At 34.1% G+C, this 19,887-nt stretch overlaps 1 protein-coding gene across 7 annotated transcripts in view; it reads right to left on the bottom strand.

The window, feature by feature from the left end:
• The window catches only part of LOC114336036 (uncharacterized), a 1,032,611-nt gene that overhangs the window by 542,167 nt on the left and 470,557 nt on the right, over window positions 1–19,887 (bottom strand). For 5 of the 7 annotated variants that reach the window (XR_007696076.1, XR_007696075.1, XM_050642550.1 and 2 more), the window contains exon 9: window positions 12,125–12,266. The exons of the other annotated variants lie outside the window; for them this stretch is intronic. Coding sequence is in view for 3 of the 5 variants with exons in the window: in XM_050642550.1 (XP_050498507.1) it covers window positions 12,125–12,266 (142 nt within the window). In the remaining 2 variants the exon portion in view is untranslated. The remainder of the gene's footprint in view (window positions 1–12,124; window positions 12,267–19,887) is intronic. 7 annotated transcript variants of the gene reach the window in all.

Genomic DNA, 19,887 nt, shown 5'->3' on the forward strand with positions numbered 1-19,887 from the left:
GCTTCGGGGATGGATCTTGATGTTTTCAGGAAGCTTTTCCGAGATCTTAGTCTGCTTGGCTGAGTTTGGTGGTTATACAGGGTGTCCCGAAAAGATTGGTCATAAATTATACCACACATTCTGGGGTCAAAAATAGTTCCATTGAACCTAACTTACCTTAGTATAAATGTGCTCATAAAAAAAGTTACAGCCCTTTGAAGTTACAAAATGAAAATCGATTTTTTTCAATATGTCGAAAACTATTAGAGATTTTTTATTGAAAATGGACATGTATTATTCTTATGGCAGGAACATCTTAAAACAAAATTATAGTGAAATTTTTCCACTTCATAAAAATTTTATGGGGGTTTTGTTCCCATAAACCCCCCCAAACTTTTGTGTACGTTCCAATTAATTCATTATTGTGGAACCATTAGTTAATCACAACATTTTTAAAACTTTTTTGCCTCTCAGTATTTTTTCGATAAGGCCGTTTTTATCGAGATGCGGCTTCTTTTTTAATATGTCTACATAAAAAATTTATGGGGGTTTTGTTCCTTTAAACCCCCCAAATGTTTGTGTTCGTTCCAATTTAAACTATTATTTTGGTACCATTAGTTAAACCCAGTGTTTTTAAAATTTTTTTTCCTCTTAGTCTTTTTTAATAATACACCTTTTATCGAGATGTGGCTTCTTTTTCAAAATATAGCTAAAAATGTAAATTATAAATAAATTTTCAGATTATTAACAGGTCTCTATAATCGTACTTAACCATGTACAAATATGTGGTGGATTCGACAAATATTCAAAATATCTCGATAACCAGTGGCTTATCGAAAAAGTACTAGGAGGCAAAAAAGTTTTAAAAACATTGTGTTTCACTAATGGTGCCACAATAATAATTTAATTGGAACGTACACAAAAGTTTGGGGGGGTTTAAGGGAACAAAACCCCCATAAAATTTTTATGGGGTGCACAAATTTCACTTTAATTTTTATTTAAGATATTGCTGCCATAAAAATGCCACATGTCCATTTTCATAAAAAAATCTCTAAGAGTTTTCGATATATGAAAAAAAATCGATTTTCATTTTGTAATTTCAAAGGGCTGTAACTTTTTTTGTGTGCACTATTCTATATAGGTAAGTGAGGTTCAATCAACCTATTTTTGACCCCAGAATCTGTGGTATAATTTATGACCATTCTTTTCGGGACACCCTGTATAAGGGGTGTCTTCGGTCCGTCTCCTGCTTTTTCCGTTCTACCTCTGACGTGACCTTTCTCCTGATTGGTGGTGGAGCAATTCCAGCAATGGGGTATACCTCTTCGATAGGTGTCGGTTTCAGGCAACCCGATATTATACGGACCGTTTCATTTAGAGCCACGTCGACGTTCTTTGCGTGAGCAGAGTTTGCCCATACTTGTGCTCCAAACTCCGCGGCCGAAAAACATAATGCCAAGGCAGAAGTGCGGAGAGTGTGTGGTTGTGCTCCCCATTTTGTATTAGTTAGCTTACGGATGATATTATTTCTGGCACTTACTTTCTTCTTAACATCTTGACAGTGGTATCGGTAAGACAGAGTTCTATCCAGACGGACGCCAAGGTATTTTGGCGTCTTGTTGTGTTCCAGCATCTGATCACGCCATTCCACCTCCAGCGACCTTCGGGCATGCTTGTTTCTCAGGTGGAAAGCACATACCTGGGTTTTTGTGGGATTGGGTTTCAGATGGTTTTTATCATAGTATAGAGCTAAGTCTCCCAGGGCATCTGTCAGCTTCACTTCGACTTCATTGAAGGTTCTTCCCTGAGCTGCCACCGCTGTATCATCAGCGTAAATAAATTGCCTTGTTTGTTGGTGTATGGGTTGGTCGTTGGTGTATATGTTGTATAGAAACGGCGCGAGGACACTTCCCTGTGGGTGAAAAAAATATACGTTCAAAATAACTCTGGAAATGGAGTTGTAACGAGTAAAGCGATGGAATACCCAGCTAATTGAAATAATATCCGAAAATATTACCTCAACTAACCAAGGTAGCCATCGTCACACCCTTAGCTTAGCTCAGTCACTCAGGTGTGTGTTCGTCTTGTCCTAACCTTAGACATGAACTATGAAAATTGGAATGGAAGCAAACAAAACAACAATTTTTAACTAATCATGTTTATTGTTCATAAAGATATAATAAATAAAATGACTTAGTAAATTGCATTAACAAATGTATTCAAATTCTTGCCAAAAACTAACAATTCTGGACTACACTTATGGCTTTTGGTAGCTGATGGTATCTTCTTGATGTTGAACGGTACTGCTGCTGGTTCTGCAACTGGCTCTGGAGACGTGGATGTTCTAGGCCACCAGGCCTACAGGTGTTGGTTGGTTGCAGTCAAGATGGAATGTGGTTGCAGTCTAGATGACATGTCCCTCGTTGTTATATCGCCGGCGATTGAGGATTCCTGAAGCTCCCGGAGGGAGGACGTTGATTTTTATCCCAAAAACCCAAGAGGAAGATTTGTTGAATGAAAATGATTTATTTTTGAAGCTGCTCTGCCTTTTAAAACATTACCCCTCCATTTTGAGAATGAGATATAGGGGTTGTCACTGTCATTAAAATGACATGACAACGAACCTTGGACCGAAATTTGAAATAACGAACATGGAACACAAGAGATGATACAATGTAAATAGGGTTGCCTATTATAGAACGGACGCCAACCAATTTTTAAAGGGGAAATGGGTAAACCAAATAGAAGAAGATAATTATTAATGAAATATTAAAGGAAATAAGGTAAAATAATTATTTAAAAATAAAATATCAAAGATGTGACGCTTGCAACGTTACAGAGTAATTAACTAATTCTAAGCAACTTTTATTCTACAGAGTTTTTTTACTAAGTCAATACTATTCGAGTTATTTGCAGGTGAAAATGTTTATTCTTCAACAAAAAAAAAACAAGGTTCTCGACGGTTTTTTACAAAAAACTCAAAAAGTCTATAAAAAATCGAAAAAAAATGGTGTATTTTTTAAGATCTAGTGAATGGAGAAAACAGAATCTATTTTGTTGATAAAAATTTCATTCAATGTTCCTTTTTTAAAAGATGTGTTACTTTTCTGATATTAAGGTTTTTAATTAGGACTGGAGATTTGGATGTAGAAAATTTTGGAGTTTTATTATTTAAAAAAACGGCTAGCGTAAAGCGACCGTTATTAGTCATGTCAGTATGAAAAACAATAGAATTAATTTACTGTTTTAATAGCCTATTGTTTTTCTTAAGTTTCTTGCATCAAAAGTAAATAAATTTCGATCAAAATAATGTTGGTACCTTTTTTTGGTTGGTAAAAATATCGTGAACATCACCTTCTAGTTAGCATCCAAATAGATATTAATCGTTACCGCTTGACAAAATATTACTTTACTTATTTTTTATAAGATATGTAAGATTTGTTGGTTCAAAGTGCTTATTATTGAAAAGGTTGTAGTCAAATTGGCTTAAACGAGTCACTAATCACGAGTGTATGCAAATTTTGAACAGACATGTCTTATAGCCAATTTTTGTCTTCAGGAAATCAAAAAGTCCGAAATATTCACAATAGAAAAACCTATATTTTTATACTAGTTGAGATTTTTGGTATCACCAATAATTAGTAAGTCATTTTGAAAAAAAAATTTCAAAATTATAAATTTTTTTTTAATTTAAAACCAAATTGTTTTCGAAAATGAGCAATTTGAAGCGATAAAACGTACAGATCATAATATGATTAAAATGTAGGTTCTTATTCGTCAAATTCCAAATCGAATATTTCAACTTGAAATAACCACAAATGAAGCACTTTTCGAGAAGAAGTCATCACAACTTTTTAATGTTTTTAAAAAAGCTATATTTTTGTTATTTTTTAGTTTCTAGCATAAATATTCAATATTAACTATGTAACGCTCAACATAAAGTTGGACACTTTTTTGGGTAAAAAAATCGTAAAAATCACACCTTAGTTAGCATCCCACAAAATGAAAATAATTGTTACCGCTTCACAAGTTACTTGACTTATATATTGCTTGTATTATAAGTTGACGAAGTCAATTAATATTATTGAAGTTATGACACAACTTTTCCTGCAATTAGAATGCCACCTCTTACATCCTCCGCAAAACAGATCCGCCCGAAGTCTAAAAGCAGTTAACAAAACTTAGAGCAGTTAAACTTTTCCAATAACGTCATACCATATAGGGTGATCCAGTTAAGAAACTTGATGAATTTTTGTAATTGAGATTTATATTTAAAGAAAGTTGATAAAATAAGTAAGTACACATTATATTAGATATTCAGATTTATAAAGAGATTTTGAAACAAATACAACACATACATTTTTAACAGGTTTCAAAGATACAAGATGGGACTGTAAAATAAGTGGTGTAAACTGTCCAAATTTTTGTACAAACTCTGCAGTAGAAAAAGAAGAGAAAGAATGTTATAATCGCGCTGAAGTTGCTCTCGACGAAGTTGAGTCAGATGATTTTAAGGAATATACTTTATACAATAAATATGAACTAATTAGAACCTACAGAGAAGTGATTTAGAACGAAAATTACGTTGAGTAGCATAATCAATTTAACATTCAGAATAGTATATTGTACAACAAGTGAGAAAAAAGATATATTTCTCACGAGCGCAGAAGTTTGTTGGCATGAGCCGAGGCACGACGCGAGGGCCGCAAATCAAGCGAGGAAGAAATATGTCATTTTCTCATGTGTTGTACACTATACTTTTTCTATGGATGCGGTTTTGTCAAGAGTTCAAACTTAAAAATTAAATAATTTAGGTGCTATTTATTTAAAATTCTAATTAACAGTTCTTTTCGAACAGTTTTGAAAGGTAATTCCTGGTAAGTTTTGCTCCAACACATTTTATTTGACAACATTAATTGTGTTTTTATTATGCATGTTACCATGGAAACGGCGATCATATATGGAAAACAGTACGAGAATCCGAGAGAAAAAATATTTCTCACTGCAATGGCCGACTTTTCTCACTGAATGAGAAATTGTTCATTTTGAATGTATGTAACTAGTGAGAGAAGTTGCACATTGTATAGCATCCATAGAAAAACAATGTTTTATTTTTAATTTTATAGTTAATTTTATAATTTGCTCAAATAAATTGCCATTAAAATGAATATTGAAGTTTAATTCTAATTATTAAAATTACAGATATACCAATTAATAGCTTCATTAAATGCAAATACTTATAATCAAATAAAAATATTTTTTTGAATAGCAATATCAAATGAAAACAAATTAATGTGTTAATTTATAATAATTATTATATATTTAAATAAATAATACACTTTGATTATTAAAATTTTAATAATTCTTAAAACTAATTGTAAAATTTAGTAATTATTTAGGAAAAAATTTAATCCAATTATTTTTTATGAATTTTACAATTTTTCCGAAAGGTTAAAATAGCATTCGAGAGATCTACAATTTTTATTTGAACCATTTTTCTCTAAAATGTATAAGAAATATTTTGTAGTCAAAAATTTTTTTCCACTTTTTATAATTGTTTAAAAATACAAAGCAAAATCAGCTGAAAATCTTCAAGAATTTGTCATCAGTTTTCCCTCACATAGCTTTGAGAATATTAAAGATATTTATGTGAAATCGCTGAGTTTTCACAGATAGACTGGGTTAAATACTAAATATAATATGAGACATTATACAGTGCATTCGTAAAGTGTGGAAACGGTCTATTATCTCATGACTTAATTATTTTCAGAGTTAAAGCTCTGACAGGTCAATTTTTACTTTTAAATTGATTTTTTGAGGTATAGTACATAATAGTGACGTCATCGATTTGGGCGTAATGACGTCATCGATGATATTTTAAATGGGAATAGGGGTCGTGTGGTAGCTCATTTGAAAGGTGATGCAATTATCTATTCAGTAATATTAACATTAATATAATTATCTATACAGGGTGGCCAAAAAATAATTTTTGAATTAAAATAATTGAGGCAAAAAGAAGATTTTGCATCATTTTTGAATACATTTTGCTGATGCCACATAATATCAAAAAATGTTTATTTCAAAATATACATTGCTTTTCGCTTTAAATTAAATGTCAAACAGCCACACACCTGTTTCTTGGCAGTTTGAGCATTTAACTTAAGCGAAAAGCAATGTTTATCTGTCAAATAAACATTTTTTTCTCTTTTCTCATAACAGTAAAATGTATTTTGAGTTAAATAAATTACATACTATATATTCTTTTTTTTGCGGCAATTAATTTAATTCAAAAATTATTTTTTTGCCACCCGGTATAAATAATGATGTTAATGTTTATATAACTGAATAAAGAATTCAATCACCTTTCAAATGAGCTACCACACGACCCCTATTTCCTTTAAAAAAATCATCGATGACGTCATTACGCCCAAATCGATGACGGCACTATTATGGGATATACGTTAAAGATGATATATCATTTTGAAAAAAGAAACATGGCGCCTCAGAAGAACGGTCGTGTTTACGACTCGGAAGTTAAGTGTTGTAAAAAGTGTTATAAAGTTGCACAAAGTGGTCTATTATGTGCGAATTGTGGAACGTTATCCCATAGTGGCTGCCTGAAGCAACTAAAATCGATCAAATATATCGATGATGAGACAGTTATATGCTGTGAGGAGAGTGTGAGGTTAAGTGATCCCCCAAACAAAACCTTGGATAGTGAGGCTGACGATGAGGATCCGAGACAAACTGAAATAAGGTACTTAAAGAAAATTATTAATCAGAATGAAACAATAATATCAAATCAACAAATTACGATAAATTTATTGAAGGAACAACTAGATTTATTTAAATATATGCAAATAGCTGATCAGTCGCCATCTACAAAACAAAATACGAATTCAATCAACCATTCAAACAGAGACCCAAATTTTGAACGACCGAAACAGTCTAGCAGTAAAATATATCCAAAAAACGAAAACACTACACCCGCAAAAAATGTTGCTGTAAATGAAAGTCTAGTTGTTGATAAAGAAAGGAGTTCCCCAACAAAAACTCTATTTAAAAATAGTACCAATAAAAATAAACAAGTTGTTTCCTTAATCGAAAATAATAAACAATTATCAGCTGATATTTTAAGAATACAAACGGAGGCAAAATGTTCAGATATCATTAATTTAACAAACGATGAGAATTTGATAAATACTGAGAGTAAAAATTCGGTTCCAGTTCCAAATAATAATGGGCAAGAATGGAAAACTGTTAGGTATAAAAGAAGGAATGGACCTATTGTTATTGGCAATAATGAAAACTCTGAAATCAGTGGTGTCCCAAAATTTAGTCATCTTCATGTTACTAGGGTAAACCAGCATACAACGGCAGATAATCTTAAGAAGATGTTAGAAAAACACTTTCCAGAAGTGATATGTACGTCCTTAACGGCTAAGCATCCCAACATATATTCATCCTTTAAAGTCTCAATTTTTGAACAACATTTTGGTTTAGCGATGGACCCAAAACTATGGCCCGTAGGCTCTTATGTAAGCAGGTTTTTTGTGAAGCGTCCAACACATACTCAAATAAAATGAAGGATGAAGAAACGACCGTTAACCCTCCATCAAATTTTCAAAATAACCTAATTCAACAAGGCACGGTAAGCATGTTTCATGTCAATTTACAGTGTATATCAAATAAAGTCGATATGATCAATGCTTTTCTTGCGGATAAAAAGTTCTATGACGTCATATGTTTTTCAGAGCACTGGCAAACTGAAGAAAATCTAAAATTAATTAACATCTCCGGCTTTTCACTAGCTAACTTTTTCTGTAGGGTTGAAAAGAAGCAAGGTGGCGTTGCAATTTATGTAAAAGAAAATCTTATGTACTCTTCTCTTAATCTAAATGAATATAACGTAGAGCAAACTTCAGAGTTTTGTGCAATTTATATACCTTCAATGAGAACCAATGTTTTAACTGTATACAGATCAGGTAATGGTGACTGTGACTTGTTCTTGGTGAATTTTGAGAATGTTATAGCATTCTTACTTAACAAAGCAGACAAACTGATTATACTTGGGGATTTTAATATAAATTTTAAAATTAAATCTGACTCTTCTTATGATATTCAAAACCTGTTAATGTCTTTTGGTCTAGAAATAACGATAAACGATTATACTAGAATCACATCTCAATCCAGTAGTTGCATCGATAACATTATGACTAACTTTTCTGAAAATATCTACAGGGTGGGCGTATTTGAACCTTGTTTCTCTGACCATCGAGCACAATTTATATCTATTTTATTCTGATCTTAAAGTTGTTGACACTAATCAATCACTTCAACGGTCTATTACTTCTTCTGGTTTGCAGAAGCTTAAATATGCACTAGCTAGTACAAAGATGGACTTTTTCTATGACACCAATAACGATCCCGATGTCTTGATGTTCTTTTTAACTGAAACTTATAACAACTTAATATTAAAGTTTTTTCCATTAAAAAAAGTACGACAAACTGCTAAAATAACACCCGTGCAATGGTTTAATGACGAATTAAGGTCTTACAGATCTAATCTTTCTCTCATTAAACACATTGCAGATGTCACTAAGGATCCCGATATTTTCAAACTATATAAACAACAAAAATATGAATATAATCGGCAGTTACAAAATGCTAAAAAGTCGGCTTACTCTGGTTTTATTGCTAACTCCAATAATAAACCTAGAGACTGCTGGAAAATATTAAACTTCGAAAGATGCAAAACAAGATCCAGTTCGGTACAACCAGATCTATCTCCAGACGAAATAAATCAATTTTTTATTACAATCGCAGAGAATATAATTACATCCCTTCCCACTATTAATAACGATATCCTCTTCAGTTACAGAAACTATCCTTCCCCGAGTAAGTCCTTTTGTTTCCGACCCGTTGTGGAAGATGAGATCTCTCAAATAATTAAATCTCTTAGTAATTCCAATTGTAAGGACGTTCACGAAATTAATAGCAAAATTTTAAAAGAAACTTACCAAATAGTTTTAACACCTTTCACTCATCTTATTAACTTAATTTTATCAACTGGAGTATTTCCAGAAGCACTAAAGTACTCAAAGGTACTACCTATCTATAAAAAAGGTGATTCCTCGAAAGCTGACAATTACAGACCCATAAGCATTGTTTCTACATTCGGAAAAGTGATTGAAAAGATGATCAAACAACAATTATATTCTTATTTTGAGTCTAAAAGTTATTTTAGCAACTCGCAATATGGATTCAGAAGTGCTCGTTCTACTACAAACGCGGTATATAATATTGTGAGCGAGGTGATTGAGGGGCTTGAACGTGGCAATCGCATAGCAATTTCTCTCTGCGATTTGTCGAAGGCTTTTGACTGCGTTTCACATGACATTTTGCTCCACAAATTAAACTATTATGGAATCAGAGGTATCCCTCTTAAGCTTATCTCTTCGTACCTATGTGGTAGACACCAGGCTGTAGTGTCTAAAGGTTATCTCTCCGATTTTCGACCCGTAAAACATGGAGTCCCACAAGGTTCGGTCTTGGGACCTCTTTTATTCATTATATATGTCAACGATTCGCCTCATTTCATATCTCCGTACAAATCAGTACAATTTGCGGATGATACGACATATATAATATCAGGTAATAAAAATGAGGATTTAAAAATGGCTTACGAGGAAGTCTCTGATAAATCTAGCACATGGTTTGCTGCGAACAAACTAAAACTCAATACTGAAAAAACGCAGGACTTGATTATATCTGCAAGTGGTTTACATGGCGATCCAGATGACAAAGACACTGCTAAACTATTAGGAATAACCATAGACAATCGATTGAACTGGTCGGCTCATATTTCACAAGTAAAGGCGAAGCTGCCTAGTTCATTGTTTCTTATTCGTCAACTAGCAAGGGTTGTCAACTTTGAGACATTGAAGGTGACATATTTTTCTTTATTTCACTCACACCTAAGCTATGGATTAATCTTATGGGGCAATTCAACAAATGCTCTTCAAATTTTCAGGATGCAAAAGAAAGCTATCCGGATTTTAGCAGGGGTTAGTTATCTGGAACATTGCCGACCTCTCTTCATCAAATTAAAAATTATGCCGCTACCTACTCTGTTGATATATCAAGTTCTGACTGAAATTCACAGAAAAAGGTCCCATTTAACAAAGCAGTCTGATGTTCACGTTCACAATACGCGATACTCTCACTATTTACGAACAAATCGCTCTAGATTGCGTCTTTCAGATAAAAATTGTCTTAATTATAACTACTACAATATTTTACCAAAAGATATTAAACAGCTAAGCTGTAACAGTTTCAAAAAAGTAATAAAAAGGTATCTGTTGAAGCATTGCTTTTATTGCTCGGAAGAATACATGACTCATTGCAGAACATCTACTGAAATGCTTACCGTGACACAAAATATTTTTTGTTAATCTATATTCTTGTTTGTGATACATATTTATAAGTTGTGTTTTATATTTCTGTTTTATATACCTTGTGATTTTATATACCTTGTAATTTTTATATTCCTTATTTTGACTTTGTAATTTTGACTTGCTACAAACAATTTTTTTTTGTAAAGTAGTTAAATAAATCTATCTATCTATCTATCTACGTCAAAAACTCATAATTTAAAAATAAAAATCGACCTGTCAGAGCTTTAACTCTGAAAATAATTAAGTCATGAGATAATAGACCGTTTTCACACTTTATGAATGCACTCTATAATAGACCAGGGCATTTAGCACTAAAAGTATAGGAATATATTCTACAGGAAAAAGTCTATCTACTGTAGAAAAATGGGTGGAAATGCATAATTACATATCTATTTTGTTACTCGGGGGTGTTTTGGGGTCGCTTAACACGACTACGCCATCAGAACCGACCCCTAGGAGTACTTGGCGCGTAGGGTCACTGGTAAGGCATACCAGCTAGAGGTTTGAGGGTTTTCGGTACTAAAGTGGTGCAAACAAATTACGTGGAGGTTTTTGGAGTCTGAACACTAATATGCCATCAGAACCAATCCCCGCAGCACCTGGTGCCCAGTGTCACTGATAAGACACGTGATCTTCTGGAGTTTCGAGGGGTTTCGCCATCTAATTGATGCAAACTGATTTCTCGGGGTGTTTTTGTGGTTGCCTAAATATAACAAAACGACACCCAGAGCACCTGGTGTCTAGCGTCATGTCATCTTCTGGAATTTCGAGTGATTTTGGCACTAAATTGATGCATACAGATACATGGGGGATTTTTGGGTTACTGAACGCTACGACTACTGCTAAGGAACGTCATATTTTGGAGTTTCGAAGAGTTTAGGTACTGAATGCATTCAAATACTTGCTTTGCAGCAATGGCAGCTTTGAGGTCGTTAAATATGAATACGCCATCAGAACTGACCCCCGGGCCACCTGGTATCCAAGGTCATTGCAAAGACATGTTATCTTCTGGAGTGTGGAGTTTTTTGGACACCAGGTACACCGGTGGTCGATCCTGATGACGTATTCTTGTTCAGCAACCCTAGAAACACTGAGCATTCTGTTTGCATCAATTTACTGCCGAAATCCCTCGAAACTCCAGATAAGATGCCTTAGCAGTGAACCTGAGTACCAGGTGCTCCGGTGCTCAGTTCTGATGGCGCATTCATCTTTAATGACCCCAAAAACCTCAGAGCAATAAAATCTGGCCCTCTATACACTAATTTTGACATGTTTATACACTTTTGGATGTATTTTATGCACTTTAAAATGCAACCATGCATTTACATCTATTTTTCTATTGTAGACTTTTTCTCTTGACATCGTATTGAACTTAATGAAAAAAGTTTCCATGTGCTGTATTTAAAGATCGATTTATTTTGTGCTAAATGACCTGGTCTAATAGAAATTAAAGAAGTTTTAGTTCCGGTATAAATGAAAGTGGAGTAAGCTTTAAATATTTTAGATTAATTGAGCACATCTAAAATTCCCTCATCCCTCATCGTAAATTTACGTTATAATTTTCTCTTATCTGTGCTATGACTATTAAAAATATACATTTAAAAAATATTGCTCCAGTCTCCAGTCATAGTAAAAAGAACTTAAATTTTGACACTATAAGGCTAAAGATATTATTATGTAATACCTACCAGCATTACTTCTCATCTCTCTCTGAGAAGTGTCCATCTCCTTTCGAAGTTGCTTAATGTTGAAATTACTCCTTAATTCAGGCTTGTCGTAAACTCCAACTTTGGCATTGATTCCCAATTGAAGCGGTGACTCATCCGTAATCTGAAAGGACAAGTTGTAATTTCTATCAGTTCGTGATGTCATGATCGTAACTGATATCTATGTAATGAAATGACATATTTCGTATAAAGTTGGTTAATTAATTTTTGGCTGTTACGTTTATATTAAGGGATATATGGTATATGGTAATATGAGGTGAATATTCGTTAATAAAATGATGAATATTATAGAGTAACACATACTCTGGGAACGAAAAATGTAACTCCTTTATCATCTGTAATACACTGACCGGCACAAAAAACGGCCACCCCACAAAATGGGTCATATTTAATGTCTCGAATTTCCTAAGCCTGGTGTCCGATTAAAGTGATTTAACAGGTTTAGGAAACTCGAGACATCAAAAATGACCCATTTTGTGGCGTGGCCGTTTTTTGTGCCGGTCAGTGTATATCTTTAGTACAACAATAGATCTTATCGTACTATGTACTTTTTTATGTTTATATTTATATCTACAGCCTCTGCCGCATCGCGAATTTCGATCTCCACCTTTTTCGGTCGGCTCATCCCTCCTCATTTATAGCTTTATCTCTCATTATTCCTCTAATTCCTTGTATTGTCCATCCTTCCTGTTTTTATTCTTATTTCTGCATTTGGTATGTTATCAAGTCTGGATATACAACACGCTCTTCTCAGATAGTTCATTTCTACTACTTCCAGTTTTATCTTCTCTTTCATCATTATTTGCCAACATTCAGATCTGTACGTCAAAATTGGTTCTACAACCGACTTGTAGATTCTCATTTTTGATTGTTAACTAATTTTAGGAGACCAAAATATCGAGTTTAGTGTTTGTACCACGTTTCTGCTGGATGTCCCGTTTCGATGTTCCTTCCTTCGCTATCATTGTCCCTAGGTATTTAAATTCTTGACATATTTTTATATCTCTAATCGAGAGTTGTGGGTCTCTCATAGGCAATCCATGTCTTCCTCATGATTTGTCAAAATCACTTGATCGTCTGCGAAGAAAATATTTATTATATATGTAGACTTGTTTCCAAGTTCTATTCCCATTCCTGTGATTTTATTCTCCAGTTGCTTAATGCTTCCTGAATATAGATTTTGAATAGAGTTGGGGACAAAGAACATGCCTGTCTTAAGCCTTTTGTGACAAGAAATCATCATCATCATCATCATCAATGGCGCTACAACTCTTAGTGAGTCTTTACTGCGTTTACTATTGCCTTCCATGTTTGTCGGTCCTGTGCCACTAATTCCCATTGTCGCACTCCCATTTTCTCTAGATATTCTTTGACTGCATCTTCCCACCTTTTTATAGGCCGCCCTACAGCCCTTCTTTCATCTGGCCTTTCCCAGAACACATTGTTTATAAGGCGATTGTCGTTACTGCGTATCACATGCCCTGCCCATCTGAGTCTATTTGCCTTTATATATCTGACTAGATTTTCTTTTCCGAATAGAGACTCTAGTAGTATAATATAACTAGATCCAAACCCAGACATCCAAAGTGAAAGTTATCCTCCAACACCAAATTGTTCTATATGGTCCACATAATGTTCAGAGAAAAGTCACACCATTTTGAGCGTCGGGTTTGGGGGGGAGAGGGGGAGAAGTCGGTAAATTCGTAGTTTTTTAAGTTTTTCGTCAATATTTCTAAAACTATGCGGTTTAGCATGAATAACCTTCTGTACAAAAATGTTCTACATTAAATTTGAAATAAAAAAGGTCCTATGCATAATCCTCCTAAAATGCACAGTTCAAAAGTTACGGAGGTAGTATAGTATAATTGGTCCAAAAAAAGACCTAACCCAGACATCCAAAGTAAAAGTTTTCCTTCAACACCAAATTGTTCTATATGGTCCACATATTGTTCAATAAAAAGTTACACCATTTTGAGCGTCCGGTTTGGGGGGGGGGGAGATGGGGGAAAAGTCGGTAAATTAGTAGTTTTTGTGTAGGAAACAGAGGTTGAACCTTGCAAAATGGACACAAGTCGGGTTTTATTTTTTTTCTGGTAGATCAAGTGGTGCTTATTATAAGACTAACTTTTTCTGAAAAAATTTCGCCCCGGAACCCCCTTTTTCACCCCTTTAAAGGGGGTAATTTGTGGTTTTTGCGAAACGTAGCCCTTCCTGTACCTTTTACAAAAAATTTTTTTTATAGAAATATAAAGAGGACTATATTTTCTATGATTTATTTCCCGACAGCATAGGTCTATCATCCACCGTTTGGCGGGGGTGGCGCCCCAAAGTTGACAAGTTTTTAAAAAAGATGTTTTAAAAAAAATATATTTTTCCCTAACTTCAACGGAAATTAAGAAAAAGTGCTGCGACAATTTTTCACAAATAAGTGACTGATTTTTTGGTATAGGTTTCACTTAAGGGTAATTGCCCTATTTTTAATTACAGGGTGTTACATTTTAAAAAACCCCTTTTTATACCATCTTAACCGTTTATGCTAGAATAAAAAGACTTTCAGCGATTACCCATGTACTGGTGGTATTTACAAATTTATATAATACACCCCCATTTTTCCCCGGAACCACCCAAAAAAAAGAAGAATTAATAAATAAAGTGATTCTCTTGGAATCCTTCACACACAATGCCCTTTATTAATATGCTTCATATATCATTTTGTGCACGTTATTATTACCCATGCATGGACACCAAAAGCGATTTCCTAGTGCAACCCCTGTAGCCAAAAATAAATAAATAAAATGGGGGTTGAATTTTTTTTTTGTTTTTTGCTTTTTGATCCATATGGGCATATGCCTCATCAATTCTGCTATTCAAAAATATATATGGTTATTGCAACATTCCTGCGGAAACCATCCCTATCCTTGAAAATATACTGCAGAAACTACCCCTATCCCTTGGCGAGCATCTTTTTACGATTTTCTCATTACCTATGCATTATTTTTAAACAAAACTTATACAAAGTTAAAGATCACTATTAACTCTAAAAATTAGGTCCTATTCATTTTTTCGTATAAGCAACCGTTACGGCACAGTGGCGCCGTAAACTTCATGATATGCTTTGGCGGGCTGCAGTTTTTGTTTTTTATTTCGTCACTTGTTTGTTTTATTGATAAAGTACTTATGTAAAATAAAACAAGACAGTGTAAGCTACAAATTATGACCTATACACATTTTATATTCTTTGCCCCCCAAAGCCACAGTGGTGGCCCAAATTCAATTTTTGCATATTTTCGCCACCTACACGCATTTTATTTCATTAATGCTAACTTAATAGCACAATATTCAGCCTTAAGTGGTCGCTAAGCAGTGGCGGATCCAGGGAGGGGTGATGGGGGCGATCACCCCCCCTCTCACACCAAAAGTGATATTATATTTAAAGATTATAAAAATATTCATTTATTTTTATAGAAATTTAGCCAATTGGCACGCCCCTTAACGATGCTGGATCCGCCACTGTCACTAAAACATAAAAAGGACGCCATCATTATAAAAATAATAATATAAGTATTTCTATAAAAATAAATGAATATTTTTATAATCTTTAAATATAATATCACTTTTGGTTTGAGGGTGGAGGGGGGGGGGGGTGATCGCCCCCATCACCCCTCCCTGGATTCGCCACTGCTTAGCGACCACTTAAGGGTGAATATTGTGCTATTAAGGTAGCATTAATGAAATAAAATGCGTGTATGTGGCGAAAATATGCAAAAATTGATTTTGGGCCACCACTGTGGCTTTGGGGGGCAAAGAATGTAAAATGTGTATAGGTCATAATTTGTAGCTCACACTGTGTTGTTTTATTTTACATAAGTACTTTATCAATAAAACAAACAAGTGACGAAATAAAAACCAAAAACTGGAACCCGCCAAGCATATCACGAAGTTTACGGCGCCACTGTGCCGTAACGGTTGCTTATACGAAAAAAATGAATAGAACCTAATTTTTAGAGTAAATAGTGGTCTTTAACCTTGTATAAGTTTTGTTTAAAAATAATGCATAAGTAATGAGGAAATTGTAAAAACATGCTCGCCAAGGGATAGGGGTAGTTTCTGCAGTATATTTTCAAGGATAGGGGTGGTTTCCGCAGGAATGTTGCAATAACCATATATATTTTTGAAAAGCACTATTGATGAAGCATATGCCCGTATGGATCAAAAAGCAAAAAACAAAAAATAAGTTTCAACCCCCATTTTATTTATTTATTTTTGGCTACAGGGGTTGCACTAGGAAATCGCTTTTGGTGTCCATGCATGGGTAATAATAACGTGCACAAAATGATATATGAAGCATATTAATAAAGGGCATTGTGTGTGAAGGATTTCAAAAAAATCACTTTATTTATTAATTCTTCTTTTTTTTGGGTGGTTCTGAGGAAAAAATGGAGGTAAATTATACAAATTTGTAAATAGCACCAGTACGTGGGTAATCATTGAAAGTCTTTTTACTCTAGCATAAACGGTTCAGATGGTATAAAAAGGGGTTTTTTAAAATGTAACACCCTGTAATTAAAAATAGGCCAATTACCCTTAAGTGAAACCTATACCAAAAAATCAGTCACTTAGTTGTGAATAATTGTCGCAGGATTTCTTCCTAATTTTCGTTACAGTTAGGGAAAAATATTTTTTTTTAAAAACATCTTTTTTAAAAACTTGTCAACTTTGGGGCGCCACCCCCGCTAAACTGTGAATGATAGACATATGCTGTCGGAAAATAAATCATAGAAAATGTAGTCCTCTTCATATTTCTATAAAAAAAATTTTTTGTAAAAGGTACAGGAAGGGCTACGTTCCGCAAAAACCACAAATTACCCCCTTTAAAGGGGTGAAAAAGGGGGTTCCGGGGCGAAATTTTTTCAGAAAAAGTTAGACTTATAATAAGCACCCCTTGATCTACCAGAAAAAAATAAAACCGGACTTGTGTCCATTTTGCAAGGTTTCTGTTTCCTACACTTAAGGTCCTATACATAATATTGTTATAAAATCAACGGTTCCAGAGTTACGGAGGGTAAAAAGTGGAGGTTTTCGATACTTTTTATATTCTTTGGGCAATTTATAGAAATTTTCTTTAACAGGATTGTGTTTTGTAAATAAAATTTTCTATTTCAGTGGCCGATGATATGTTAGTGATAAGTCCTTGAAGAAACGTCAACCTCACCACCCAAAATCATCATCAATTGTCCAGATAATATGAAAAGTATCGAAAACCTCCACTTTTCACCCTCCGTAACTCTGGAACCGTTGATTTTATAACAATCATGTATATGACCTTTTTTGTTTTAAATTTTATGTAGAACATTTTTGTATAGACCATTGTTTTAGTCCTGTCGCCAGGGGGGGTACAACGGCCTCGTTAATTCAGATGGACTTACTCAAGTTTTTTTTATGTATTTTGACCCGTAGAACACGAATTTTTTGGGTAACAGTTGATCCGGATGTCGATAAGATTGTTATAGACCAAGAACTTGAGGAATCAAATAACAGCGATTTTTGGCAAAACAAAACAATATTTTGTATTTTTTGGGCCATTTTAAGTAAAAAATATTTCTACAAGTTTTTTCGTAGGATGCACAGTTTTCGAGATAAACGCGGTTGAACTTTAAAAAAATCGAAAAATTGCAATTTTTGAACCCGAATAACTTTTGATTAAAAAATAAAATAGCAAGTCTGCTTACCGCATTTGAAAGTTTAAGTCAAATTATATCGGTTTTGATTATTTGCATTGGTAAAAATTTATTTTTTTATTGTTTAACAAAGCTATAAACACGTAGGGTTTCCCGTGCTTTTACATGCGTTTTAACGCATGTAACGTAGAAATAGTCTTGATTGCACTAGTACCTATTCTACCTACTCGTTCGATTTTAAATGAGAAATCATAGAAACATCACTCACGCACTAGTGGTTTGTAGCTTTGTTTAACAATAACACAATAAATTTTTAGCAATGCAAATAATCAAAACCGACATAATTTGACTTGAACTTTCAAAGGCGCTAAGCAGAATTGCTATTTTATTTTTTAATCAAAAGTTATTCGGGTTTAAAAATTGCAGTTTTTCGATTTTTTGAAAGTTCAACCGCGTTTATCTCGAAAACTGTGCATCCTACTAAAAAACTTGTAGAAATATTTTTTGCTTAAAATGACCCAAAAAATACAAAATATTGTTTTGTTTTGCCAAAAATCGCTGTTATTTGATTCCTCAAGTTCTTGGTCTATAACAATCTTATCGACATCCGGATCAACTGTTACCCAAAAAATTCGTGTTCTACGGGTCAAAATACATAAAAAAAACTTGGGTAAGTCCATCTGAATTAACGAGGCCGTTGTACCCCCCCCTGGCGACAGGACTATTTACGCTAAAGCATAGTTTTAGAAATATTGACGAAAAACTTAAAAAAAACTACTAATTTACCGACTTTTCCCCCATCCCTCCCCCCCAAACCGGGCGCTCAAAATGGTGTAACTTTTTACTGAACAATATGTGGACCATATAGAACAATTTGGTGTTAGAGGATAACTTTTACGTTAGATGTCTGGGTTAGGCCTTTTTTGGACCAATTATACTATACTACCTCCGTAACTTTGAAACCGTCTATTTTAGAAGGATTATGCAAAGGACCTTTTTTATTGCAAATTTAATGTAGAACATTTTTGTATAGAAGGTTGTTTATGATAAACTGCATAGTTTTAGAAATATTGACAAAAAACCTAAAAAACTACGAATTTACCGATTTCTCCCCCCTCTCCCCCCCCAAACCCGACGCTCAAAATGGTGTGACTTTTTTCTGAACATTATGTGGACCATTTAGAACAATTTGGTGTTGGAGGATAACTTTCACTTTGGATGTCTGGGTTATGCGATTATTTGGATCAATTATATCATACTATAGCTCGTTATTGTATCTGCGCCCCCATTCGTTTGTCACGCTGTCTCTGCAAGGGCCATATATCATTCGAAGGATTTTACGTTCCCACACCAGCAATTTATTCACTTCTCTTTTTGTTAGCGTCCATGTTTCGCTTCCATACACGACTGCTGGTCGTATTATGGTCTTATATATCTGGATTTTTGCACCTCGTGAAAGAAGTTTTGACTTCATAAGATGTTGAATTGCAGAGAAAGATCTGTTTCCTGCCATTATTCTCGTTTCAACTTCTTGCTCTAATTTGTTGTCATTTGTGATTGTTTGGTCTGATTTGATTTTGTGATATATTTTTCGCATGACATATTCTAAGGCCAAGTTAAACAACAATGGGGACAACGGATCTCCCTGTCTCAGTCCAGAATTTACACAGAAAGCATTTGATATTTTCCCCCCTATTCTAACTTGTGCAAAGGAGTTACTTACACACATTTGTGTTACCGCAGCTAGTTTCTTGGGTACGCCGAGCTTGATCATTGCCTTCCATAATGTTGCACGATTAATTGAATCATAAGTCTGTTTGAAGTCTATAAAGATCTGATGCACGTCCTGATTATATTCCCAATACTTTTCAAGCATTTGTCTTATTGTTAATAATTGATCAATAGTCGATCTGCTAGGCCTAAAACCACACTGGTAGTCACCAACTATTTCTTCGGCGTATGGTACTAATCTTTTTAATAATATCGAAGCTCTGTAATTCATGCATGATTCCTTTTTTTCCTTTCTTGTGTATGGGTACAATAATA

This window comes from Diabrotica virgifera, chromosome 2 (genome assembly GCF_917563875.1).
Source record: "Diabrotica virgifera virgifera chromosome 2, PGI_DIABVI_V3a".
NCBI classification, from domain to species: Eukaryota; Metazoa; Arthropoda; class Insecta; order Coleoptera; family Chrysomelidae; genus Diabrotica; species Diabrotica virgifera.